General features: G+C 42.5%; 1 protein-coding gene across 2 annotated transcripts; it reads left to right on the forward strand.

Annotated features, from left to right (window-relative positions):
• Positions 1-32: 32 nt before the first annotated feature.
• Positions 33-25,797, forward strand: ATP6V1E1 (ATPase H+ transporting V1 subunit E1). 2 transcript variants are annotated; one of them, XM_041736685.1, is made up of 9 exons: positions 33-190; positions 6,575-6,640; positions 12,289-12,398; positions 12,830-12,896; positions 16,714-16,803; positions 17,937-18,005; positions 20,944-21,038; positions 23,613-23,700; positions 25,202-25,797. In XM_041736685.1, exons 1-9 carry the CDS (start codon positions 158-160, stop codon positions 25,262-25,264), a joined length of 681 nt encoding a protein of 226 aa, XP_041592619.1. In that variant the 5' UTR covers positions 33-157; the 3' UTR covers positions 25,265-25,797. The 2 variants fall into 2 exon arrangements, with proteins under 2 accessions (XP_041592619.1, XP_041592620.1); XM_041736686.1 differs by lacking the exon at positions 17,937-18,005.
• Positions 25,798-26,710: the final 913 nt, after the last annotated feature.

Raw genomic sequence — 26,710 nt, forward strand, 5'->3', positions numbered from 1 at the left:
GGGGCGGGGCTGCTAGGTCACCTGGAAGGAACCGGAAGCCAGACCCCTAAACCAAAGGAAGCCGACGCCTCCGCACGGCTTTCTTTTCCTGCTTTCTGCTGTCGCCTTCCAGGCTGAGCTCGAGCCAGCGGCCTTCCGGCCTAGTACAGCTTTCGCCATGGCCCTCAGCGATGCCGACGTGCAGAAGCAGGTGAGGACCTGCGGTTGGGTCTGGCCAAGTCGCAGCGCGGGGCTGGGGGTGGCGGGTGGAACCGGGCTCGGGGCCGCGCAGCTGCCGTAGGAGGGTCCCCACCCCCGGTGTCCGGGGCCTGGTGGCCTGTCTGCAGGAGCGGGTTTACCCGCAGCTCCGGTGCTTCGGCGGGGGCTGTGCGTCGCCTCCTTGGCTGTGCTGCCTCTAGGCTCCCCCGGGCGTTTCGTATTTTCCCGGGGTACGCGCTGCGGTTGCTAAAGCAGAGAATTGAGAGACACGGAATGAGATGCAAACCGAATGCAAGGATTGAAAACCTTTTTTTCACTTGCTTTTTAACCCTGAGAGAAAGGTTCACAGTACTACAGAGTGCTGACGGGGGAGAGTTGTTTCCAGTGTTGTTTTGAGGTCATTTACTGAACTGTTGATCATCGTTTTGGAAGAACCTCCTCTGTCATAATTAATTGTAATGGTTGGTCTCTCACTAGGTGTGTACGTTAATGTTTATTAGCAATAATGCAGAATTCCACGTAGGTTTATGAACACCAGCGCCAGTGTTTGGCACAAAGTAAATAAGTCAAGGTTAATGGGAAAGATTCTGGAAGTAGTGAACGTCATTTTTGCAAGTGTATAATCAGTCTTGGGAAATTTTAGGTGTTTTCTAGTTTTGCTTTTTAATGTGCCGTAGCTTCAACTTTGTAGGCATTAAGGAAGTTAGAATTCGAAGGACTCCCAGTATAATATATCGTCGATAGGCTTGTAACTAACATGGAAGAAAGTGATTTCCATTTCCCCTGCTAGAGATACTCTGAAACCAGGGTCCTTGAATTTAGTAGTCATGTTGCCAGTATATTTTTTTCCGAAGAGGAAGCTTAATGCCTGCAATTTAGTCTTTACATAGTTTAGAGAACTAGGTTTATTTTTGAAGTACGAGGAAAATCTGACTAAAGCCCACTCACTGGCTTATGAATCTTATTAAACGAGCAACAAAACTTTTTTCCTTGGATATTTCCATACCCTAGAAAATGACTGCATTTTATTCGTAGTCTACTATGAACTAGGAATACTGGAATATTACTCAGTGGGTGGCCTTGTGCTGATAATCACAAAGGGGAAATCGTGTGACAAAAATAGCACTGATGCAGAAGATTGAGAAATCTTATAATATTACAAAACAGTGGGTTTCTTACATTTATCACTGATGCTTCTGATTTTTACTCTAGGAAAAACCTGGTGCAGTGGAAAAATGCAGTGTACTCCACATCTTCTAGCAGTCACAATGCTGATTCTTTTTCCACTTCCTCCTCCATCAACCCCCTCACACTTTTGTTATAATAAATTGAAGAATAAAGCTTCCCCAGGAAAAATCATAATAATAACAAAAGTGGTGTATTTCATTGGAATCTAGACCAAAACCATTTTTCCTTTCAGTAGAATTGAAAGATGGAGGAATCTATGGTCTCTACCCCTCCACACTACATGTAAGCTCCATAAGGCAGTGTGTTTTGTTCCCTGTATTCTTAGCAGTGAATAGACCAGGCACCAAGCACATAATAAGTGCTTGTAAATTGTGGATTCCCTGATTTCTTCCCCATTGTATGAAAATATTTCTATATATTTGCTTTTTGGTCTGGGGAGTATAGTTATTTACTTCATCAAATTTTTAGAGGAATCTGACTTCAAAAACTTAAAATCCAGTAGGGTTAGCAGGAAGAAGAACGGTATTTTTTTTTTTTAAAGGCCAGATTTTTCTGCCTTAGGGGTGGAGTTAAATGTCTTGAAGGACTTGACTATTTTTCTTGTTGGAACTCTTGAAGAAAGAATATGGTCATGTTGGCTGTAAACAGGCTTCTCTGGCCTGGGTTAAAATGAGTGTGTTTTGCTCCAGGCTGTTCTGATCTAGTCAAATCCAGTAGTAGAGGGTCCAGCAGGAGTGATAAAAGCAGATAATGCAGGTTTGAATCAGCGTTCACCTCTATAGGCCTACTGTGCCTTGTAGCATTTATATAAACAGCCTGTTTTGATTACTGTATTTAAACTATTTTTAGAATTCCAGCCTGAGTTCAGTTAGGCTTCAAACTGAACCTGTGGAGATACCATTCCTTACTGTGAACACACACACAGATCTGTGGGGACTAATCCTTTTAGCAAGGTCACAGTGATTTGGTATACAGGGCACCTCTGGACTAGGTACTCCAAATATTTCAAGGCATGAGATTTTATAAGTATTACCTATAAAATAGGCTTTGATTATCATAATTATTTGGGTTACTCAAGCATAGGGTAGTTGCTGAGAATTTTGACAAAAAATGGGACTCCTGGGTGGCTCAGCGGTTAAAGTGTCTGCCTTTGGCTCAGGGCGTGATCCTGGGGTCCAGGGATTGAGTCCCACATTGGGTTTCCTGCATGGAGCCTGCTTCTCCGTCTGCCTGTGTCTCTGCCTCTCTCTCTCTCTTTCATGAATAAATAAATAAAATCTTAAAAAAAGAATTTTGACAAAAAAGTCCTCCCTTTTAAAACCATACTGCTTTTTCAAAGATTTTTTTTTTTTTTAAGATTTTATTTATTAATCATGAGAGACAGAGAGAGAGAGAGAGAGGCAGAGACACAGGCAGAGGGAGAAGCAGGTCCCATGCAGGGAGTCCGATGTGGGACTCGATCCCGGGTCCCCAGGATCATGCCCCGGGCTGAAGGCGATGCCAAACCGCTGAGCCACCTGGGCTGCCCCATTTTTTAAAGATTAATTTAATTAATTAATTTATTTATGAGAAACAGATAGGCAGAAGCACAGGCAGAGGGAGAGGCTTATTGTTGAGCATATTCACATTATTGTAAAACAATTCCTAACTCTCTTTTGTACATCTGTACAGGAGATATATGATATCTTTGTGGTACATGGAGAAGCTGGGAATTGTTTTCAGATTGTTAAACCTTAACAAGTTCTTGGGTATCTCAAGAAGCTTAAAATACATACCAACAAGTTCTCATTCATTCACAAACGTTTATTAAACACCCACTATAGTGGGAGTTGTTCCATGTTCTGGGGCTATGGTGATGTAAAAGAGAAGATCTCAATATTCATGGAGCTTACCCTAAGTGGGAGAATTGATATACCGCAAGGAATTAGGGGCACCTGGGTTGCTCAGTCAGTTAAGCATCCGACTCTTGATTTTGGCTCAGGTTGTCATCTCAGGGTGGTAAGATATAGCCCTGCTTCCAGCTCCGAGCTCGGCATGGAGTTTACTTGAGATTCTCTCTCCCTGGGCCCCTCACCTTGCATGTGCACTCTTTCTCTCTCAAATAAATGAATAAAATCTTTAAAAAAAATAAGCACAATGATTAATAACCTAGAGGTTATTGATATCTTTAAAATCATCTTTTTTTTTTCAATTCATCATTTCTTTCAGATAGAGCCCCTATGAAATGAAACTACCAGTGAGTTTGATTTGAGCTGTATTACTTGTGTATTCACTTGGGCATTTTACATCTTCCATTATTTCATTTATGAGTCAGAAAAATAGAAAACTTCATTTATGAGTCTAAAATTGGATTAATGGCCCCAAGCCCCATTCAGAAGACTTCGGTGGAGGGGTGCCTGGGTAGCTCATTCAGTTAGGCGGCTGCCTCTGGCTCAGGTAATGATCCCAGGGTCCTGGGATCAAGCCCTGCATTGGGCTCTCTGCTCAGCAGGGAGCATGCTTCTCCACTGCTTGAGCACTCTCTCTCTCAAATAAACAAGTAAGTAAGACAGACTTCAGTGGACTTTATCCTCTGATCTAAAGCCTTTTAACAGGAACGCCTGGGTGGCTCAACGGCTCAGTGGTTGAGCGTCTGCCTTCGGCTCAGGTTGTGATCCCCGGGTCCTAGAATGGAGTCCTGCATCAGGCTCCCTGTATGGAGCCTGCTTCTCCCTCTGCCTGTGTCTCTGCCTCTCTCTCTGTGTCTCTCATGAATGAGTAAATAAAATCTTTTAAAAAATAAATAAATAAAGCCTTTTAACAGGTACCACATCTTACAGTTTAGTTGTGGATAGGGACAAGTAAGCAAGGAGTTAGGAATATGCATTTAGGTAGAAGAGGTGCAGAGTGCGCGTTAGTAAGAAGTTCAGAAAGGATTTTCCACAGGAGGTGACAGTTAAGCAAGCTGAATCCTGAGAAGTTAGCTAGGTGAAGGGAGAAGAGTGAGTATTCCAAGTGGAAAGCACAGCATATTTTTTTTATTAAAGATTTATTTATTCATGAGAGACACAGAGAGGCAGAGACACAGGCAGAGGGATCACGCCCAGAGCCAAAGGCAGACCCTCAACCACTGAGCCATCCAGGCACAGCATATTTGAAATCATGAAAGTGAGGAAGAGAATGGTGAACTCAAGGAACAGAAAAACTGAAATAAGTTTAGCAGGACAGGAACCAAGAGTCTAGAGTAGCCAGTGCTGAAGGTTATGTCATATGATGGTAAGCACTGACCGGATCATGTACTTTCTAAAACCTTTGCGCTTTATCATAAAGCTGAGTTGAGGGACGAGTGTGATACATGATGCAGCAGGCTGTTTTGTTTGTTTTGAATTCATGAGAGATCCCAAAACTACAGATCTTTTAAAAAGAAAGGCAGAGACATAGGCAGAGGGAGAGAGGGAGAAGCAGACTCCTCTCAGGGAGCCCGATGTGGTACTTGATCCCTGGACCCTGGATCACACTGTGAGCTGAAGAGCAGATGCTCAACTGCTGAGCCACCCAGCTGTCCCTGAAACAGGCATTTTAATATATATATATATATATATATATATATATATATATATATATATATATATATTTTTTTTTTTTTTTTTTTTTTTTTTTTTTTTCATGAGAAACCCACAGAGAGAGAGAGGCAGAGACACAGGCAGAGGGAGAAGCAGGCTCCATGCAGGGAGCCCGACATGGGACTCAATCCCGGGTCTCCAGGATCAGGCCCTGGGCTGAAGGCGGCGCTAAACCGCTGAGCCACCTGGGCTGCCCAAAACAGGCATTTTTAAAGGATCTTTCTGGTTGTAGTGTAAAGTAATTAGGAAATAACACTGAGGGCATGGAGACAAATTTGGAAGCTGTTGTAATAATTCATCTGAGAGATGGTGGTGGCAAAGACTAGGATGGTGGCTATAAAGATGGAGAGATGTGGACAAATTAAAGAACTATTCGAAGAGAGGATTGAGGGGCACCTGGGTGGCTTAGTCAGTCAAGCATCTGTCTTTGCTCAGGTCTTGATCCCAGGGTTATAGGATCGAGCCCTTTATCTGTCTCCTAGCTCAAGAGGAAGCCTGTTTCTCCCTTTGCCTGCTGCTCCCGCTGCTCATGCTCATTCTAACTCTCTCTCTCTCTCTCAAATAAATCTTGGGAAAAAAAAGAGTTGATAGGATTTGGTGGTTGACTGGATGTGAGGACTGAGGTATGAGAGTCAAAGTCAGATGTGGGTGTAATCCTCAAGACAGAGACTAGAATGGGAATAGCGGGGAAGCCCCGGTGGCTCAGCCAGGGTGTGATCCTGGAGACTTGGGATCGAGTCCCATGTCAGGCTCCCTGCATGGAACCTGCTTCTCCTTCTGCCTGTGTCTCTGTCTCTCATGAATAAATAAATAAAAATCTTTTTTAAAAAATGGGCAGAGGGGAGGAGAGTGAGCAGTTCATTATTGTGTGTGTTGGATTTTTAGATTGTTGTGAGTAGGCTATCTTAAAAAAAAAAAAAAAGTCAAGGAAGCAGAGAAGAAGAGGGTGGCCCTCAAGGAGAACAAGGAAGTCATGGAAGCAGAGAGAGGAGATTGATTTTATACAAGTAATGTCAGTGAAGTAGAGGGGATAGAAGTCAGATTGAAGTACATTGAGAGTAGGAGGTTAGAAAGTTGAAAAAGTTTGGAGCACCTGGCTGGCTCAGTCAGAGTATGCGACTCTTGATCTTGGGGTTAGGAGCCTGAACTCCACGTTGGGTTTAGAGATGACTTAAAAATAAAAAGTAAAAATAAATCTTAACAGAAATATAGATCTTTTAAAAAGAAAGTTGAGAAATTAGAGACCTGTTTTATTACAGATGGAGAAGAGAAAAAAAAGAGGATGCTAACTGAAAGGTATATGAAGTAAAGGAGGATATATATCCAGTCTTACCTGCCCCCTTGACTCCAAGTTCTTTGAGAGTAGGATACTGTTGGGTGATACTGAATATTGCATCTGATCCATTTGGTGGAGCAACTTCCAGGTTGTAAGATACCTGAATGCAGAAATTATTTCATTTATCCTGTACACAATGTCTGGCACATAATATGCAATTAGTTAATGGTTGTTGAATGAATCAGAAAAGATCTATATATATTATCTTGTTATATTCAAAAATGAAATAACCTTTTCTTCTTTCTTATAGATTAAGCATATGATGGCTTTTATTGAACAAGAAGCCAACGAGAAAGCAGAGGAAATAGATGCGAAGGTGAGATTCCATCTTCTAAGTTTAAAAAGTTATCAAAATTTCATGTTGTTTGGCTTTGATAACAGTAATTAGTAAAATTGCTTAATAGCACATTGCATAGTACTGCTAAGGATGTGTCTTATCTTTAATGTTAAAAATAAATTTTCCTTTCTAAACATTCTGATTGCCAATAAGTATCCTGAAATTTTATGGTAGAGAGTAGACAGGTAATGGATTAATTTTCTCATGGAATCTGGAATCCAGACATTCAGCATTTATGACTAATTATGATAGTTGGTTAGGGGAGAGTATAGTATTTTTATGTTGCTATATATTTTTTTAAGATTTTATTTATTCATGAGAGACACAGAGAGAGGCAGAGACATAGGCAGAGGGAGAAGCAGGCCTGTGGGAAGCCTGATGTGGGACTCAGTTCTGCTCCAAGGCAGACAATCAACCACTGAGCCACCCAGGCATCCCTTAACATTTTTTTTATAAAAGTAAAGGCTATCAGGTGAGAGTATGGAAGCAAGAACTTCATGTTTCCTTCAATGACTCCAAAAGCAAGAAAGGAGAGAAAGTTCATTTTTAAAAACCTATGTTGACAGGGGCACCTGGGTGGCTCAGGTGGTTGAGTGTCTGCCTCCAGCCTGGGTCGTGATCTCAGGGTCCTGGGATCCGGCCCCATGTTGGCCTGCCTGCTCAGCAAGAGGTCTGCCTGGCCCTATCCCCACTGCTTGTGCTCTCTATCTCTGTCAAGTGAATACGTATGATCTTAAAAATACATATAAAAAATAAGGGACGCTTGGGTGGTTCAGTGGTTGGGCGTTTTTGCCTTCGGCTCAGGGCGTGATCCTGGTCTGGGAGCCTGCTTCTCCCTCTCCCTATATCTATCCGTGTCTCATGAATAAATAAATAAAATATTTTTTAATAAAATAATTTAATAAAAAAATTAAAACCCATGTTGACAATACAGTTGTCCTCAGGATAGTGGCCTAGGAAGCAGGTGGTGCTCCAGGTGCCAGGGTGGGACAGAATGAGGTTGGTGTTGCAGGAGGTACAGGAGAAAGGCCCCTGGCAGGTTCTGCAGGAGGAGTCACATTGTTTACAAGCTCCCCCCTCTGAATGGTATCCTGAAGGGAAATCGGGCACAGTGGTCCTCCAGTGACAGGTTGCGGGCATTCTCGCAGTTCAGGCAGATGCTGCTGCTGTCATGGAGATGAGCCGCACAGTGCTGGCTCGGACAATGATAGTCGGCAGGATTGTCACCGTGTCCCCAGACAGCTCTGAGAGCTCCAATGCAGCGTGCCCCCATTCACAGTGCTCCTGAGCTCTGATGTAAAGATTAAAAAATAAAATCTTAAAAAAAAATCTTTTAAGGAAGAGACTGTTTTGTCTATCACTAACACATAACAGCTGATAGAGTATTGTTTAATTTCGTTTGATGAGGGCAGCCCGGGTGGCTCAGCAGTTTAGTGCTGCCTTCAGCCCAGGGTGTGATCCTGGAGACTTGGGATCGAGTCCCGTGTCGGGCTCCGTGCATGGAGCCTGCTTCTCCCTCTGCCTGTGTCTCTGCCTCTCTCTCTCTCTCTCATGAATAAATAAAATCTTAAAAAAAATTTTTTTTGTTTGATGATCATGATCAGTTTCTTTTTTTTTTGTTGTTTAAATTTTTTTTTTTAAGATTTTATTTATTTATTCATAGAGACAGAGAGAGAGAGAGGGGCAGAGACACAGGCAGAGGGAGGAGCAGGCTCCATGCAGGGAGCCTGATATGGGACTCGATTCCAGGTCTCCAGGATCAGGCCCTGGGCTGAAAGTGGTGCTAAACCCAGGCTGCCTTCATGATCAGTTTCTTGTCTCACTGGTGCCTTTATTTCCCTCTGAGACAAATGTAGAAATTCTGTTTTATCTGATAAATGCATTCCTATTTCAAATAGTCTTACCTTGTATAACAGTCATCTTTATTTCCCATGCTAGGTATAGAAAAACGCTGTTAGGCATTTCATTTATTTATGTATTTATATTTCTTAATTAAGATTTTATTTGAGAGAGAGAGTGAGCACAAGCAGGGGGAGGTACAGAAGAAGAGGGACAAGCAGACTCCCAGCTGAGCAGGGAGTCTGACTTGGATTTGATCCCAGAGATCATGACCCGAGCCCAAGTCAGTCAGATGCTTTTAGCAGCTGAGCCATCCATATGCCCCCAGGCATTTCTTTTAGGATATGGAAGTTCAAGTACCTGTGCCAACCATTAAACATCCAAGTGGACCACTTTAGCTAACTTTTCCAAAATCATTTCATAATGCTTAAAAATCATAGACATCTTGGGATGCCTGGGTGGTTCAGAGTTGAGCATCTACCTTTGGCTCAGGGTGTGATCCTGGGGTCAGGTCCCCACATCGGGCTCCCCAGAGGGAGCCTGCCTAACGGCTCTTACAGCAGTCAGTTGTCCAGATAGAACCGTTCCTGTGATAGTGTTCCATTCCTGGAAGAGGAATGTCCTGTTGTCTTCTTCCAGTTGCCTCCATCACTGTTCTGGTGGTGCCTGATGCTGGTGCAAGGCAGAATGGTGCTTCCTTGAGTGTGCCGAGCGAGTTCACTTGGACCACTTAGTTCTAGCCAGGAGCAGACACATGTCTTCTAGTTAGACGGTTTTTTCCTTCTCTTTGGGTATTTCCCTTTAATTCTGCTTTATATTCTGTAATATTCCACACTTTGATTCTATTTGATATCCAAGTATATTTGCCACCACCACCCCCCAAAAAAAAAAACTTAATTGTAAGCTAGTTTGTCCGTTAAAATGGTATTTTTAAAATGTAGATCAGTTACTATAAACTTTTCTATTAAATATATTCTAGGCCAGGGGTGCCTGGATGGCTCAGTCGGTTAAGTGTCTGGCTCAAGTCCTGATCCCAGGGTCCTGGAATCGAGCCTTGCATTGGGCTCCCTGCTCAGCGGGAAGTCGACTTCTCCCTCTCCCCTCTGCCCCTCCCTCTTGCTTGTGTGCATGTGTGCTCTCAAATAAATACAATCTTAGAAAGTATATATGTATTCTGTATGTATGTCATTCAAAGCCTTTCTATATTTGATTTATATTTAATAATAATTTTTCTTACTGAGTGCCCAAAAATGTTGGAGGTTTTTTTTTTTTTTAATTTCTTTATTTATGATAGTCACACAAAGAGAGAGAGGCAGAGACACAGGCAGAGGGAGAAGCAGGCTCCATGCACCAGGAGCCCGACGTGGGATTCGATCCCGGGTCTCCAGGATCGCGCCCTGGGCCAAAGGCAGGCGCCAAACTGCTGCACCACCCAGGGATCCCGGAGGTTTAACCTTCATTTATATTTACATAAAGTAAAAGCCATCCTTACTGAATTCTGAGGAGGTTTAAGGATTTTGAACATGGTGACTAGGCAAGGGGCCTAATACTCTTTGGGCTAATACTCTAGGTTTTCTGTGTTCTGTGCGCATTTGGTGCTATCATTAAGAAAACAAGAGGTACAGAAGATGACCTTAACACAGTAACAGCTGGAACCATGACAGGCATGTTGTATAGATGTACCGGTGGTCTTCGAGGGGTAGCATGAAGTGGTCTAGCAGGACTAATGCTTGCTAGCCTCTGCACACTGTATAATAACTGGGAGCACATGAAAGCCTCCTTGTTCCAACAGTCACTCTGAAGATTTTAACAGCTTATGAATGGAGGAGACGTTAGTAGTCATCCAGGTCAATTTATATGTCAACCTAGAGTTATTTTCTCTTCCTACAATTAGTTTTAAAAATTGGAAATTGTGGGCAGCCCCGGTGGCGCAGCGGTTTAGCGCCGCCTGCAGCCCAGGGCGTGATCCTGGAGACCCTGGATCGAGTCCCATATCGGGCTCTCTGCATGGAGCCTGCTTCTCCCTCTGCCTGTGTCTCTGCCTCTCTCTCTGCGTTTCTATGAATAAATAAATAAAATCTTAAAAAAAAAAAATCTCTGGTCCCTTAGCATAATAGCCCTTTTTTTAAAAAAAAATATTAATGATAAAATAAAATAAAATAAAATAAAAATTGGAAATTGTGATGAAGATTCATAGATGGGGGCACCTGGCTGGCTCAGTTGGTAGAGCATATGACTCGTGATCTCAGGGTCATGAGTTCAAGCCCTGTGTTGGGCATAGAGCTTCTTTAAAAAAATAAATTCATGGATGGTTGACCAGGACCAGCACTCCTTCCAGCCATTGAATTAAAGCTAAAACTCTCTGGTAGCTGAGTAATATGGTTCTCCACTACTCCCTGAACTGGAAAACTACCTACTCCCAGAATTCAGGTCATGATTGTCATCATCTGATATCACCAGATTTATTTAATGATCTGAAACTGTAATGTTGCTTTGTACTCCAAGTGAAAGGAAAAATAGAAAAAAAAATTTTTTTTAAGATTTTATTTGTTTATTCATAGGCACAGAGAGAGAGGGGCCTCAGAGACACAGACAGAGGGAGAAGCAGGCTCCATGCAGGGAGCCGGATATGGGACTCGTTCCTGGGTCTCCAGGATCATGCCCCAGGCTACAGGTAGCGCCAAACCGCTGCATCACAGGGGCTGCCCTAGAAAAAAAATTAAAAAAAAAAACTGCTCAGTAATTTGCACTGATAAAACAGCTTACACATATATAACTTATTTTAAAAGGGCTATTAGATTTATTTATTTGGCCTATGAGGAAAGTATTATTTATTTACTTACTTACTTACTTACTTATTTATTTATTTTAAAGAGAGATGGGGTGGGAGAGGCACAGGGAGAAAGAGAATCTTTATTTATTTATTTATTTATTTATTTATTTATTTATTTATTTATTTATTTATGATAGTCACAGAGAGATAGAGAGAGAGGCAGAGACACAGGCAGAGGGAGAAGCAGGCTCCATGCACCAGGAGCCCGACGTGGGATTCGATCCCAGGTCTTCAGGATCGCGCCCTGGGCCAAAGGCAGGCGCCAAACCGCTGCACCACCCAGGGATCCCGAGAAAGAGAATCTTAAGCAGGCTCCACGTTCAGCCTGGTGCCCAACATGCGGCTCGATCTCACAACCCTGAGATCAAGATCTGCGCTGAAATCAAGTCAGATGGCTTAATCACTGAGCTACCCAGGCACCTGAAAAATACTATTTTAATTCTTTTATAAGGGAGGACTAAGACTGAAATTACTTGACCAAATTTTTTTAGGCAGTAACCCAAATCTTCTAAACTCAATTCTATAGTCCCTCTAGTAAGCAAGTGGATTAAATTTAGAATACATAATTTTTTTCACATATTGAATCTTCTATCTGAATATTTCCTATATAACTTTGTGGATGGGTACTCTTATCTTTTTTATTTTTTATGATTTTTTATTTTAGGTAGGCTCCACACCCAACTCATGACCATGGGATCAAGAGCAGCACACTCTACCAGCTAAGCCAGCCAAGTTCCCCTGGTACCATTATCCTTGGTCAAATTTTCGGTTTTCTGGTTCATCATTTATGATGAAAATCACTAGTTATCCCTTTTGAGTAAATCAGAAATGATTTTTGAAGATAAGTCATAATAAACTTTTTGTTTTTGATATGGAATATGGTGCTGCTACCAGCTGTTTAAAATAAAACTCAAAATCTGGTGTAATGAATTAGTAATAATTAATTCCTTGATAGGCAGAGGAAGAGTTCAACATTGAGAAAGGTCGTCTTGTGCAAACCCAAAGACTGAAGATTATGGAATACTATGAGAAGAAAGAAAAGCAGATTGAGCAGCAGAAGAAAATGTAAGTAGATCCTGGTCACAATATTCACTAAGGAAGCTTTAAAAAGTCAGTGGGACAGAGCAGGTGCTTTGGAGTCAGGCAGCTATGGGTTCAAGTCTTACTTGGACCACTTAAATACTTGCCTGACCTGGGACAAGTTGCTTAATTTCTTTTTCTTTATTTGTGAAAATGGAAGTATCACAGGATTATTGAAAAAAAGTTAGAATAACTGATATGAAAGTGCTTGCCACTTACTTTCTCTTTGAAAATAAGTTGGTAAAAAAAAAAAAAGAAAAGAAGTTGGTAGAAATTACTGAATGTATTTCATTCAGGTTCTCTGGGGTATATACAAAGAGAAATATCTATACATACGTAGGAAGCATATGTATTGTGTATTTCTTTCGCTGCAGTTTTTTTTATAATGCTCTACTGTAACTATTTTTCCATATCAGTCAGATGTCTAATTTGATGAATCAAGCAAGGCTCAAAGTCCTCAGAGCAAGAGATGACCTTATTACAGTGAGTAATTATTCTCTATTATAAAATTGTTCATTCACTTGCCTGTTACAGAGAATTCACTAGTTAAGAAGTTGAATGAGTTTTAGAGATAAAACATTTCATCTGCGAAATCATTATACTAGGTATCATAATAAATACAAAGTGAAGGGCGCCTGAGTGGCTCAGTTGGTTGTGTCTGACTCTTGATTTCGGCTCAGGCCATGATCTCAGGGTTGTGAGATCCAGTGCCATGTTGGGCTCTGCTGGGCGTGGGGCCTGCTTGGGATTCTCTCTCTCCTCTCTCCTCTCTCTCCCTCCCTCTCCTCTTGCTCCCCCCACCACCCCAAGGGGAAAGAAAAGTCTGCTTTGCCATATTAGTTTGAGTAAATTATTATTTCTGAGCCTCAGTTTCCTCTTTGGTATCTATTAATTATGATACTTGGTTCAGAGGGCTGAGGTGTTTTTTTTTATATATATATACTTTTTAAATTATTTAAAAATCAAATTTATATTTGGGCTCCATGCTGGGTTTGGAGCCTACTCTAAAAACTCCATGGGCAGTCCCTGTGGCTCAGCGGTTTAGCGCCACCTTTAGCCCAGAGCGTGATCCTTGAGACCCAGGATCGAGTCCTCACGTCGGGCTCCCTGCATAGAGCCTGTTTCTTTGTTCCTCTGCCTGTGTTTCTCATGAATAAATAAATAAAATCTTAAAAAAAAAAAAACCTGGAGTCAAAATGACAACTGTGACAGCTACTGGGTAGTTGCTGTTATTTGTACAATTCAAGAGTTAAGAGACCTGTAACTTAAATATCTCAGCAGCATTCCTCAAGATGAGTGCCAAGGGTTATAACACGTATTGTTAAGTGTTGTAGTTTGACCAGTCAATAGGTTTTGTATCTGCCTTATCTAATTTTTTTTAAATCTTTTTTTTTTTTTTAAGATTTTATTTATTCATGAGACACACAGAGAGAAAGGCAGAGACACAGGCAGAGAGAGGAGAAGCAGGCTCCCTGCAGGGAGCCTGATGTGGAACTAGATCCCCGGACTCCAGGATCATGCCCTGAGCCAAAGGCAGACGCTCAACCACTGAGCCACCCAGGCGTCCCTGCCTTATCTATTTTTATGCTGCCCTTTTTTGGGGGGGAATGAATTTAATAATATTAAAAGCAGAAAAGATCATCTAATCATCTTTCACCTACTTAAGTTGTATTTTATTTTTCTAACTTTTTTTTTAAGATTTTATTTATTCATGAGAAACACAAAGAGAGGCAGAGACACAGGCAGAAGGAGAAGCAGGCTCCATGCAGGGAAGCCCAATGTGGGACTCAATCCCGGGACTCCATAATCACGCCCTGGGCCAAAGGCAGGTGCTAAACTGCTGAACCACCCAGGGATCCCCATCTTTTTTACTTTTTATTAAAAGCTTTTTAAAAAATCAATCAATCAATAAGAATAAATAAATAAAAGTTGTTTTTTTTTTTTTAGGGCAGCCCCCGTGGCTCAGCGGTTTAGTGCCGCCTTCAGTCCAGGGCAGGATCCTGGAGACCCGGGATCGAGTCCCATGTCAGTCTCCCTGTATGGAGCCTGCTTCTCCCTCTGCCTGTGTCTCTGCCTCTCTGTGTGTGTGTGTGTCTCTCATGAATTTTTTATAAACTTTTTTTTTTAATTGGCTCTAAAGTGAGTACTTCTGATATTTAAAAATATCTTGGTATATTTGTACTTAGTATATGTCAAATAGATATTTGCTTGAAATTAGATGCCTGAGTGAGTGTCAGAGTGCCTTCCCGTAGGCGTGGGAGTGAGAGCTCACTACACGTGCTGTGTCCTGCACAGCAGTGATCCTCAGATGGGTGAGGATCAATGGTAACTCTAAGAACCAAATAAAGGGCTTTTCCATATTGAGGGCTATTTCTTCCTCTCCACCCTTTCTCCCCAAACTCGAATTGGCATCTAGGTGAGCATGTGTCTCTCCTTCCTCCTTAAAGTACCAAAAACCATAGCTTTCCAAAGATCATACTAAGTAGAATAGACCGTGTAGAACAGTTTGAGTCAGAGGCATTATCTCTGCCTTTTAAAAGACCTGACTCGGCTGGGATCCCTGGGTGGCGCAGCGGTTTGGCGCCTGCCTTTGGCCCAGGGCGCGATCCTGGAGACCCGGGATCGAATCCCATGTCGGGCTCCTGGTGCATGGAGCCTGCTTCTCCCTCTGCCTGCGTCTCTGCCTCTCTCTCTCTCTCTCTCTGTGTGTGTGTGACTATCATAAATAAATAAAAAAAAAAAAAAAAAAAAAGATTAAAAAAGACCTGACTCGGGCAGCCCGGGTGGCTCAGCGGTTTAGTGCCGCCTTCAGCCCAGGGTCTGATCCTGGAGACCCAGGATTGAGTTCCACGTCGGGCTCCCTGCATGGAACCTGCTTCTCCCTCTGCCTGTGTCTCTGCCCCCCTCCCCATGTCTCTCATGAATAAATAAAATTTTTTAAAAAATAAAATAAAAGACCTGACTCCTCTTTTCACCAATAAGCCAATAAATGGTGAGTAATTTTCACTGTGTTCTCTCATCCATAAGCGATGTTTCCTGATAATCCTTTTTAATTTTTTGTTTCAGCTATTTTTACTATAGAAGTTTTTTTTTTAAGATTTTATTTATTTATTCATGAGAGACACACAGAGAGAGAGAGAGAGAGAGAGAGAGAGACAGGCAGAGGGAGAAAGAAGCAGGCTCCACACAGGAAGTCCCAGGACTCCAGGGATCATGCCTTGAGCTGAAGAAAATTGAAATCATTGGTGGCTGGAGGTTGGGGTGAATAAGTGATGGGGATCAAGGAGAGCACTTTTGTGATGAGCACCAGGTGATATAAGGAAGTGTTAAATCACTATATTGTGCCCCAAAACTAGTCTTATACTGTATGTTAACTAACTGGAATTTAAATAGAAGTTTTAGGGGTGTTTGGGTGGCACAGTCAGTTGAGTGTCTTATTCTTGGCCCCAGGTCTTGATCTCAAGGTCATGCATGGGATTGAGCCCCAGCTTCAGCCTCTGTGTTCAGTGTCAAATCTGCTTATCCCTCTCCTTCTGCTCTTCCTTCTGTTCTCTTTTTCTCTAGAATAATAAAATCTTTAAAAACTTTAAAGAAGGGATCCCTGGGTGGCTCAGCGGTTTGGCGCCTGCCTTTAGCCCAGGGCATGATCCTGGAGTCCCGGGATCGAGTCCCATAATGGGCTCCCTGCATGGAGCCTGCATCTCCCTCTGTCTGTGTGTCTGCCTCTCTCTCTCTCTCTCTCTCTCTCTCTGTCTCTCTCATGAATAAATAAATAAATCTTTAAAAAAAAAAAACTTGAAAGAAAATTGAAATCATTGATAATCTAGCATTCCAGAGATAAACATTGTTGACACTTCATTCTTCATTCTCCGTCCAGATGTTTTTTTTTTCTTAAAAAAAAAAAAATTATCTTGCACAGCAGTCTTTTTTTTTTTTTATTTTTTTGCACAGCAGTCTTAATAGCTTGCTTTTTATTTAAATCTATGTCATGAAAAAAAAATAAATCTATGTCATGTAGCTCTTTCCATGTTAGTTAATTTTGTAGGTTTTTGGACTGATTGATAATCTGGGCCAGTTGAGCATGAACTCCCTGGAAGCTGTGATGTTGCTTCCTGCTTCCTTGTATCAATGTAGAGTACTTAACACAGCATTTGGTATATGGTGTATCTTGGAATGTGTGTTGAATGAAAATGGTGATGCAATGTGAAGCCATTGGGCATGAACCAGGACCATCCTCACAGTGGGTTCTAAGCCAATTACCCAGCTGTGTGGATAACTTTTTTCTTTATACCCTTTGTAGGACCTACTAAATGAAGCAAAACAGAGACTCAGCAAAGTGGTAAAAGATACAACCAGGTACCAAGTGCTGCTGGATGGACTGGTCCTCCAGGTAATTTATGGGTTTGACCTACTACAGGTAGCCACAGTTCTCACAAAATTGACAAGATGTGTTAGAGACCAGCTCTGTTTTGTTCCTATTTTTCATCTTCCTGCACTTTTATATAGGTCTTTTACTAGTCCTTTAGAACTTAGAAGTCAAATTTGCTTACAGTCTCTCAGCCTTAAACTTGCCTAATTTGAGGAGCATCTGGCTGACTGAGTTGGTTAAGCATCTGACTCTTGATTTCGGCTCAGGTTGTGATCTCAGGGTTGTGAGACCAGCCACGTGTTGGGTTCTGTGCTGGGCAGGGAGTCTACTCAAGATTCTCTCTCTCCTTCCCCTTTCCTCTCACTCTAAAAACAAACAAACAAATGAAAAAACCTACTCAGTTTGACTTCACCACTAAAATACTTGCTTTAGTTTTGGGGATTCAGACCAAAGACAATATACGTTTTAAATGTTTGCTGCTTGCTTGTGAATTCTTACATTACTTAGGTTAATTAGAACATTTACTTGGTTTCCAATTCAGTTGATGTTAAGAGAAGATTTCCATATAAATTTTTTTTTTAACATGTTTATGTTGTTTTTTTTTTTTTTTTATGATAGTCACAGAGAGAGAGAGAGAGAGGCAGAGACACAGGCAGAGGGAGAAGCAGGCTCCATGCACCGGGAGCCCGATGTGGGATTCGATCCCGGGTCTCCAGGATCGCGCCCTGGGCCAAAGACAAGCGCCAAACCGCTGCGCCACCCAGGGATCCCTATAAATTTTTTTCTACCATTGGAGCACTGGGTATACTTACCTGTTTGTGATATCAAAAGCTTCTTTCCATGTTCTCATACTATGTATTCTTTTTCCAAACTACATGAAAGAATTATAAAAATATTTTATTTTGGGGTAGCCTGGGTGGCTCAGCAGTTTAGCGCCATCTTTAGTCCAGGGTATGATCCTGGAGACCCGGGATCAAGTCCCACGTCTGGCTCCCTGCATGGAGCCTGCTTCTCCCTCTGCCTATGTCTGTGCCTCTCCCTCGGTGTGTCTCTCATTAATAAATAATTAAATTAAAATCTTTTTAAAAAATTATTCTGATGTTGAATTTTATAAATTGGGTTTCCTACTAATTGCATCTGATTGTGTCTTATAGGGTTTGTACCAATTGTTGGAGCCCCGAATGATTGTTCGTTGCAGGAAACAGGATTTCCCTCTGGTAAAGGTAAAGAGCTTAAAAAAGAAAACAGTTTTGTTTTCTTTTTAAAAAAAATATATTAAGGGATCCCTGGGTGGCGCAGTGGTTTGGTGCCTGCCTTTGGCCCAGGGCGCGATCCTGGAGAACGGGGATCGAATCCCACATCGGGCTCCCGGTGAATGGAGCCTGCTTCTCCCTCTGCCTATGTCTCTGCCTCTCTCTCTCTCTCTCTCTGTGACTATCATAAATAAATAAAAATTTAAAAAAAAAATTTTTTTTAAATATATTAAAACATTAGAGATGAAATGTGTGCTTTCATAGAGGATAGCTCAACCACGGAAATTAGAGGTATCTTGAACACATTACAGGTGGTAACTTAAGTGTACCTAAACCTCTGATGTATTTTCTTAAAGAGGTCAAATTGCACCTTCGGAGTTAGTACCCTCCTCCCTTTTCGGAAGCTCTGTCGTACCATAATCTTTTGAAAATTTCATCAATAAAAACAGCACTACTAAAAAAAAAAAAAAAAAAAAAAAACAGCACTACTCGCTTGGAGCAAAGATGAGCAATACCATCTAAAAAAGACAAGCTACTCCCAGACTGGCAGGGCTTGGCTATAACCTAATGCATTCTGTAATTGGGGAAAGAAAGCGGGTATGAGAAAAAAGAATGTGGGTTTCAGCAGTGAAAACAAAACTGCAGGGGTTCCCTGGGTGGCTCAGCGATTTAACATCTGTCTTCGGCCCAGGGCATGATCCTGGGGTCCCGGGATCGAGTCCCACACTGGGCTCCCTGCATGGAGCCAGCTTCTCCCTCTGCTTGTGTCTCTGCCTCTCTCTTGTCTCTCATGAATAAATAAATAAATAAAATATTTGGAGGGAGACAAAAAAACAGAACTGCAGTCCCAGAGGCAAATACTGAGGTGTTAGTCCATATCCTAAGAGAGAAGATGTCGGGTCTGGGAAATGGCCCCTGGCGCCATGGAAAGTCCTTAAAGGCTGTAGCATTAGGTGGGTGCTCTAGACCAAAGGGCCCTTGAATCAGAATGAACTCCCCTAGCTTTCATTCTGTATCATCGAATTGCCTTTAAAAAAAAACAAAAAAAAACAAAAAAAAACAAGCAGGAGTGGCAGGGAGAGGGAGAAGCAGGTGCCCCTGCTGAAGAGGAAGCTAATGGGGAGGGGGATCAAATTGCTCTTAAGGTTAGAATTCTTCCCTGCAGGGCTGCCTGGCTCGCTCAGTCAGAAGAGCATGTGACTCTTGATCTCATGGTTGTGAATTGGAGCCCCATTTGGGTGTAGAGAGTACTTAGATAAATAAAACTTGGTCATGATCTAGGGGTCATGGAATTGAGTCCTTCAGTGAGGAGCCTGCTTCTCCCTCTCCCTCCCTCTGCCTGCCATTCCCCTTGCTTATGCTCTCTCTCTCCCTCTGTCAGATAAAGAAAATATTTATATATTTTTTAAGATTTTATTTATTTATTCATAGAGACAGAGAGAGAGAGGCAGAGAGGCAGAGACACAGGCAGAGGGAGAAGTAGGCACTATGCAGGGCCTGATGTGGGACTCGATCCAGGGTCTCCAGGATCACGCCCTGGGCTGCAGGCAGCGCTAAATGGCTGTGCTACCGGGGCTGCCCAAGAAAATCTTTATTTTTTTATTTTTTTTTTTTAATTTTTATTTATTTATGATAGTCACAGAGAGATAGAGAGAGGGGCAGAGACACAGGCAGAGGGAGAAGCAGGCTCCATGCACCGGGAGCCCGACGTGGGATTCGATCCCGGGTCTCCAGGATCGCGCCCTGGGCCAAAGGCAGGCGCCAAACCGCTGCGCCACCCAGGGATCCCCCAAGAAAATCTTTAAATAAATAAACAAAATTGTTCCATGCAGCCTGCTTTCAGGCAAGGATTGAGTACTTAGTCCCTTAGCAATTATATATCTTACTATAAATTAATATAATATGTAATGTCGGGATCCCTGGGTGGCGCAGCGGTTTGGCACCTGCCTTTGGCCCAGGGCGCGATCCTGGAGACCCGGGATCGAATCCCACGTCAGGCTCCCGGTGCATGGAGCCTGCTTCTCCCTCTGCCTGTGTCTCTGCCTCTCTCTCTATCTCTCTGTGACTATCATAAATAAATAAAAATTTAAAAAAAAAAAAAAAAAAATAATATAATATGTAATGTAATCGCATTCTTACTATAATTTGTCTCCCGAGTAACTTGTCTCCTAAGAAAGAAAATATGCCAACTGGAGAACACAGGTGCCCATTCTCCTCACTCTCCACTATAAATTAATAAATTGTGAGTCTCATTTATAACCCATGCCAGTAACCTAAATCTACATTTGTGCTGACTGTGTCATTTATGAAGCCACAAAGCAGAGCTAGACATACCAGAGAGCTCTCCAAGGTGATGAGCACTCTATGTAGGCAGGTCTGAGTTGTCAACTAAAGTTCCTGTAAGAAAATACTATTTACACATTTACTCATGCACAGTTATTTATTTAGATAGGACTTTCCACTAATTATGTTTTACCACACTAATTACAGTATAGCATTTTGTTTTCCTAGTAGGGATATCCTAGGGCACCTGTGTGGCTCAGTCAGTTAAGCATCTGCCTTCAGCTCAGGTCATAATCTCAGGTCCTGGGATCAGGCTCTCCTCTGCAGGGAGTCTGCTTCTCTCTCTGTCAAATAAAATCTTTTTTTTTTTTTTTTTAAGATTTTATTTATTTATTCATGAGAGACGCAGAGGGAGAAGCAGGCTCCACGCAGGGAGCCTGACAGACTCAATCCCGGGACTCCAGGATCATGCCCTGGGCTAAAGGCGGTGCTATACTGCTGCGCCACCGGGGCTGCCCTGTCAAATAAAATCTTTAAAAAAAAAAAGTTGCTTGTACAGTTCGCTGATTTTATTTGGATACCTGTAGTTTTTGCTAAAACCTTTCATTATTTTCTGTTTTTCTAGGCTGCAGTGCAAAAAGCAATTCCTATGTATAAAATTGCCACCAAAAAAGATGTTGATGTCCAAATTGATCAGGAATCCTACCTGCCTGAGGAAATGTAAGGCATATTCCTGCTCTTACCATCTAAACTTCTTTCAATACGAGAATGGCCTTATTCTGGGTCTTGTTGAGAGTATTCTGAGTCACTCTTCTCCATAAGAGTACAAGTGTGGCTGTGTGCCACTTGTGACTCTTGCTGTTTTTCCTGGCAGTCCTGTGTTCTCCCTTGTTAACCAGCCAGACATACTTTGAAAGTCTGAAAAGAGCTAGCATCCTCTGGTCACTTAATTTATTCTGCAGAGGCAGCACTAGTTCTTTGCCCAGAATTCAAAGCTGGGTCTAGATCTCTGTGTTAGATGGTGAGGAAGATAATTGAGTTTCTTAGAAATAAGACAAGTAGTCACATATGATAGTAATTACTATATAGACTAATAGAACCTTAGTTAGGTTACTTAGATACAGAATTGCGAATGTGAGTGGTACTTCTGCCGTGAGGAAATGACAGGACATTTCTTAAACATCCCTGATAAGCTCGGTGCAGCTGAGATAGGCAGTAGGCACTCTTGACAGGGTTAGAGCCAAGATCGCTTCTTCTGTGTCTGATGCCGCGTAGGCACACATTGACTAACCTTGCAGAAAGTCCTTGGGACATGCGATCCTAGTCGAAAGCACCAGACCTAGGTTTGAGTCTTGAGTTGGCTTTTATTAGCTGTGGGACCTGGAGACTGAATTCCGTCATGTTTAAAATGGAATCAGCATTTTTTTTTTCCATGAAGTGAGGAAAGGAGATGAGATCATACATAAATGTGAAAATGCTTTTATACACTGAGAAGGTATATAAGCTAGTGAACAAAGCTTTGGTATTATCATTAGATTTAGATCTCTCTACTCGGCCACACTAGCAAATCTAAGCTTGCTAGTCTTAGACTAATTGTTTCATCTCACGGAGCCTTGATTTCCTCATTTCTAAAGTGAGATAATAGCACCTATGTCACAGAATTCTTGGAAGCTTCAATGAGATCCTGTCTGCATAGCACTTCCATGTGATACCTGGTACCTGCAATATACACGGTAACTCAGCTGTCAGTCATCGTTGTGGAGATCGAGCAGATGGGATATAAGACACTTAGTTCAGCATCTGTCTGGTAAAGAATGAGTTTCAGGGCAGCCCCGGTGGCGCAGCGGTTTAGCGCCGCCTGCAGCCCAGGGTGTGATCCTGGAGACCCAGGATCGAGTCCCACGTCGGGCTCCCTACGGGAGCCTGCTTCTCCCTCTGCCTGTGTCTCTGCCTGTCTCTCTTTCCTCCCTGTGCATTCTCATGAAAAAATAAATAAAAACTTAAAAAAATCCTCAGCAGGGCCTGAGGCTTCACCCCCCCGCCACCTCCCCCCTCCCCGTGGTGATCAAATGTACTAATATTTCTGAATGGGAACATTCACGCTGCAAGGGATAAACGCATAAAGGTTCGTTAGTCACTTGCTGCCAGATGACTAGAGGTCAGTTTAGCTTTTAGAGATACACAAATTAACTTTTGTTCTGACAGCTTATTGAATTTCAGAATTGTAGATAAGGAGCTGTAGACTTCTTCCGGTGCTGATTTAAAGTAGAATTTTAAATATTGTTGTTTTATTCATTTAAATCATCATTTTATTCAGTCTGTTTCAGCCTGTTTACTTGTTTGTAAAATGGTGAGGATACCCACCAAGACTCCCATAGGGCTCCTGGGAACACAGAAGCCGTGATCAGCCCTGGGTTTTATGTGGAGCAAGCACCTGGCACACAGGCGACATTCTCACACGTGGTGGTCTTCCTGCCCTTTCTCCCTCCGTGAGAACAGAGTTGTTGTATCACAGACAGTGGGGTGAGGATTTCAGCAAAGAGCTAGCCATGTCCTTATGAAGGATATAGTCTGTTTAGAGAAACCAAAAACATGAAACCTGCCAGGGAGAGGGAGGATAGATTCAGAAAATAATATTAGCATCATCATCCATTAAAGTTTTCCAGAGAAAATTTGTAAAACTTTTTCCCAGGCTTTGTCACATAGCCTGCTTATTTCAAGAAATATTTGATAAAATTCTTGTGGAGCAAAAGAATTTCATTCCCGGAGGCTCCCTGTAATAGAATTTGACTTATCTGCCTTAAGGCTCGAAGTGCTAGGAACTTTGGAACAGGAATGCCAGGAGTGAGGTATGCTGGGGCCAGGACTTCCTCAGGGCGAGTTTGGCAAGATTACAGCGGTACCTTTAATCAGCTACACAGTACAGTCGTGAATATGGCCTTATCAGTACCCCTGGTAATTGGCAGGATTCTTTAGGTAACATTCAGATGGGACTTGATTGATTTGCAAACTGGGACTTTTCATTTTGTTGGGGAGATACAGGTGCTATAACATAAAATCAGATTGGCACATGGCAGTTACTTGGTAAATGATAATCATTGTCAACATGCATACCTTAAATCTTCAGAAGCTTTCTGAATTTGTTTGAAGTTTTTGCATGTTTTTGAACCCTGTAGAGTGTTTAGACCCTCCACACACCAAAAAGGCTTTCTTCTCAGGGAAGAAGGTAAATGTACCATTTGTCCGTCTTCCTCCACGATCTATAAAAATTGTTGTTTCCTGTGTTCTTTGTAGAGCTGGTGGAGTGGAGATCTATAATGGGGATCGTAAAATAAAGGTTTCCAATACTCTAGAAAGCCGGCTGGACCTCATAGCCCAGCAGGTGAGTATGGGAATACATCTCCTGTTACTTCAAAGTGGTGCAGAGAACATATGTCCATTTGCTGGTATTTGGGGTTTGGCACTCTACATCTTGTGGCGTTTTCTTGAGAAGAATGGGGAGTAGGCACACAGTGGCCTTTACTGCAGTGCTACCGTAACTGGAGCCTGGACTTGGGGTCGAACGAGGGTTTTGTTTATTGAGGATTCTAATGTATACATTTTACTGCATGTGGAGGTGCTGACCATAGTTGTTTCTCCGGTAATAATGATGAGAACTAAAGTATATATTGTTTAAAGGGATCTGCACAGGGCTGCTGGCTCTTCAGATATTTCCAGGTTTGTACAAACGAACTGTAGGAAACAACCCAGGAAAATTCAGGTGTCTCAAAATGCTGGGCCTCTTTCAGCAGTGGTAGGCTGCTGCTGGGGCAGCTGGCTTGTCTTAGAGTGAGACCTTCAGCCCTCAAGCTGTGTCCCCATTAGAGTGGCCACTACCTGCACATGAATAAAGCAAAAATAAGTAAAATTAAGAATTGAGTTCCATGGTTGCACTAGCTACATGTTGGATGCACAGTAACCACACGTGGCCAGTGGCCTCTCTATTGCACAGTACAGCCTTAGAAATTTGAAGTTAAATCATAAGAGTTTTTCAGTTGCCATAATGAACAAGTGCCTCAGCACAAATTTGTGTGTGTTTTGTCCTTGGTGCGTAGTAGGCACTCAGTAACTGTTGAAAGAAAGAACATAGGTGATACTAAGGGATCATCTCTTCTCCCTACATTACAGTTTAACTGAAGCCTTGAACAATAATGGCTTTAGTTTGAGGTTTTTTTCCTTCATCCCCTTTAAGCATTAGTCAGTCATAACCACAGATTAGCTATTGGTTAAGTTTATTGCCAGGGATTCTGTTACAGTTTTTTTTGGATAAGTAAAGATACAGACTTGATGCCCTTAGCTTTATGATTTCCTTCCTGGCTACACTGGGGTCAGTGGCTTGCCACTTGTAGTTAAGATACACAGTTTTGGGGCACCTGGGGGCTCAGTCGGTTAAGCATCTGACTGCAGATTTCCGCTCAGGCCATAGTGGCAGGGTTATGGGATCGAGTGCCACATTGGACGCCATGCTGAGTGGGAAGTCTGCTTGAGATTTTCTCTTCTCCCTCTGCCCCCTGCCCCACCCCGTGCATACTACCTCTTTCTCTCTCTCTAAAATAAATGAAATCTTTTTTTTTTTTTTAAGAGATTTTATTTATTCATGAGAGAGACACAGGCAGAGGGAGAAGCAGGCTTCATGCAGGGAGCCCGACGTGGGACTCGTTCCCAGGTCTCCAGGATCATGCCCTGGACTGAAGGTGGCGTTAAATCGCCGAGCCACCTGGGCTGCCCTAAAATAAATAAAATCTTAAAAAAAAAAAAAAAAAAAAAAAAAAAAAGATGTGCAGTGCTTTCCAAATTCTCCAGTTAACAACACTTACTCATTAAAAAAACTTATTTCTTCACAGATGATGCCAGAAGTACGGGGAGCCTTATTTGGTGCAAATGCCAACAGGAAGTTTTTGGACTAAACCTTTGGGAGAGGTAGAGTTCATCCACTGCTCTCCTGCTGTGGTGTGGAAGTTTCTGACATTTGAAGAAATGAGATATCTGTGTGGCTTCCTCTTCCCTGTTCTCATAGTCTGTATTTGTCAGTGGATACTCTGTGTAGCTAATGCCCTTATCCTAATTGTTAACAATAGAGAAAGTTTCACTTCATATAATCAGGAAAGTTCCTTCTTAGCTTATCTAAAAGTAGCGCAACTTTCATCGGCTTGTGTAGTGTGAAGGTGAGGGTATCAGATGGTGGTCACAGGAGCTTCGCCAAGTCTCTGCTCTTCCTCCAGTCTTCCAGTTCTTGAGCCTAGAGGGGATGTGTACGGTGATCTCTGACATGAAGTCTTTGCTCTTAGGCTTAAAGTGCATGGGGGCCGTGCATTCCTCCCAGCAGTAGTCGCTTCACTGCTAACCTGTTTGGGCCTAGAAGTGTTCCTCATCTGTAAATGTGATTCAAAACCTAAGCCATGAATATGTCTTATTTATTAAAACAAAAGGTTTACGTGGATGTCATTGTGATTTATTATGCAAGGCACTGCGAGTCTCTGGTTTGCGAGGGTGAAGTTCTTATGGAGGTATCTAGAAAAGCAGCATTTTCCTAATCCCTGTAGCCTTTGCTGGTTGACAGCTGTCACTACTTGAAACCATCAGCCCTCTGTCCTCTGGCATTTCCTGCTCATTTTGACCAGACTCTTCTCCAGTAGTTGTCCACCCAGCCCAGGTGATCTTTTTTTTTTTTTTTTTTTTTTTTAATTTTTTTTTAAATTTATCTAGATAGTCACACAGAGAGAGGCAGAGACACAGGCAGAGGGAGAAGCAGGCTCCATGCACCGGGAGCCCGACGTGGGATTTGATCCTGGGTCTCCAGGATCCCGCCGTGGGCCAAAGGCAGGCGCCAAACCGCTGCGCCACCCAGGGATCCCTTTTTTTTTTTTTTTTTTTTTTTTTTTTAATTTTTTCAGCCCAGGTGATCTTTTGCACACACCACACACAGGTGTTCAGGATCATCTGTCCTCTGGAGGGTTTTTGACAGCTTTAGTGAAGAAATCATTTTAGTAACTTCTATGACAGAGTCAGAAGAGCGTCGAGGGCTCACTGGGGGAAGAGGGGCCACTGTGGTCAGGCCCAAACGCCTCCACAAAGGTCCTTCTCTTCATCTCCTTGCTCCTTAGTTCTTCCCCACTGACTACTAAGAACCCGGGGTGGGGCAGAGTGGGAGTCCAACCCGGGTCTGTCTCTATAGCCTGCACTCTCACTTGGTCTTCTGGGTAGAGAAAATGGCTCCTGAGCTGCACCACCTCACAGACCTAATGCTAGAGCTGAGGTAGGGATGCAGGTGAATACCAGCTCCGGCACAGGCCTAGTTACTCAGGCCCAGGCCCTCACCTTGCCAGTGTCTCCACAGCAGCTTGGGGAGGAAC

Source organism: Vulpes lagopus, chromosome 21 (assembly GCF_018345385.1).
Source record: "Vulpes lagopus strain Blue_001 chromosome 21, ASM1834538v1, whole genome shotgun sequence".
Lineage (NCBI taxonomy): Eukaryota > Metazoa > Chordata > Mammalia > Carnivora > Canidae > Vulpes > Vulpes lagopus.

Coding starts and splice junctions, on each gene's coding strand:
- ATP6V1E1 (XM_041736685.1), top strand. CDS start 158: ATGGCCCTCAGCGATGCCGACGTGCAGAAGCAG. Junction 6,641..12,288: donor CAGAGGAAATAGATGCGAAG/GTGAGATTCCAT, acceptor ATTCCTTGATAG/GCAGAGGAAGAGTTCAACAT. Junction 12,897..16,713: donor CAAGAGATGACCTTATTACA/GTGAGTAATTAT, acceptor TACCCTTTGTAG/GACCTACTAAATGAAGCAAA.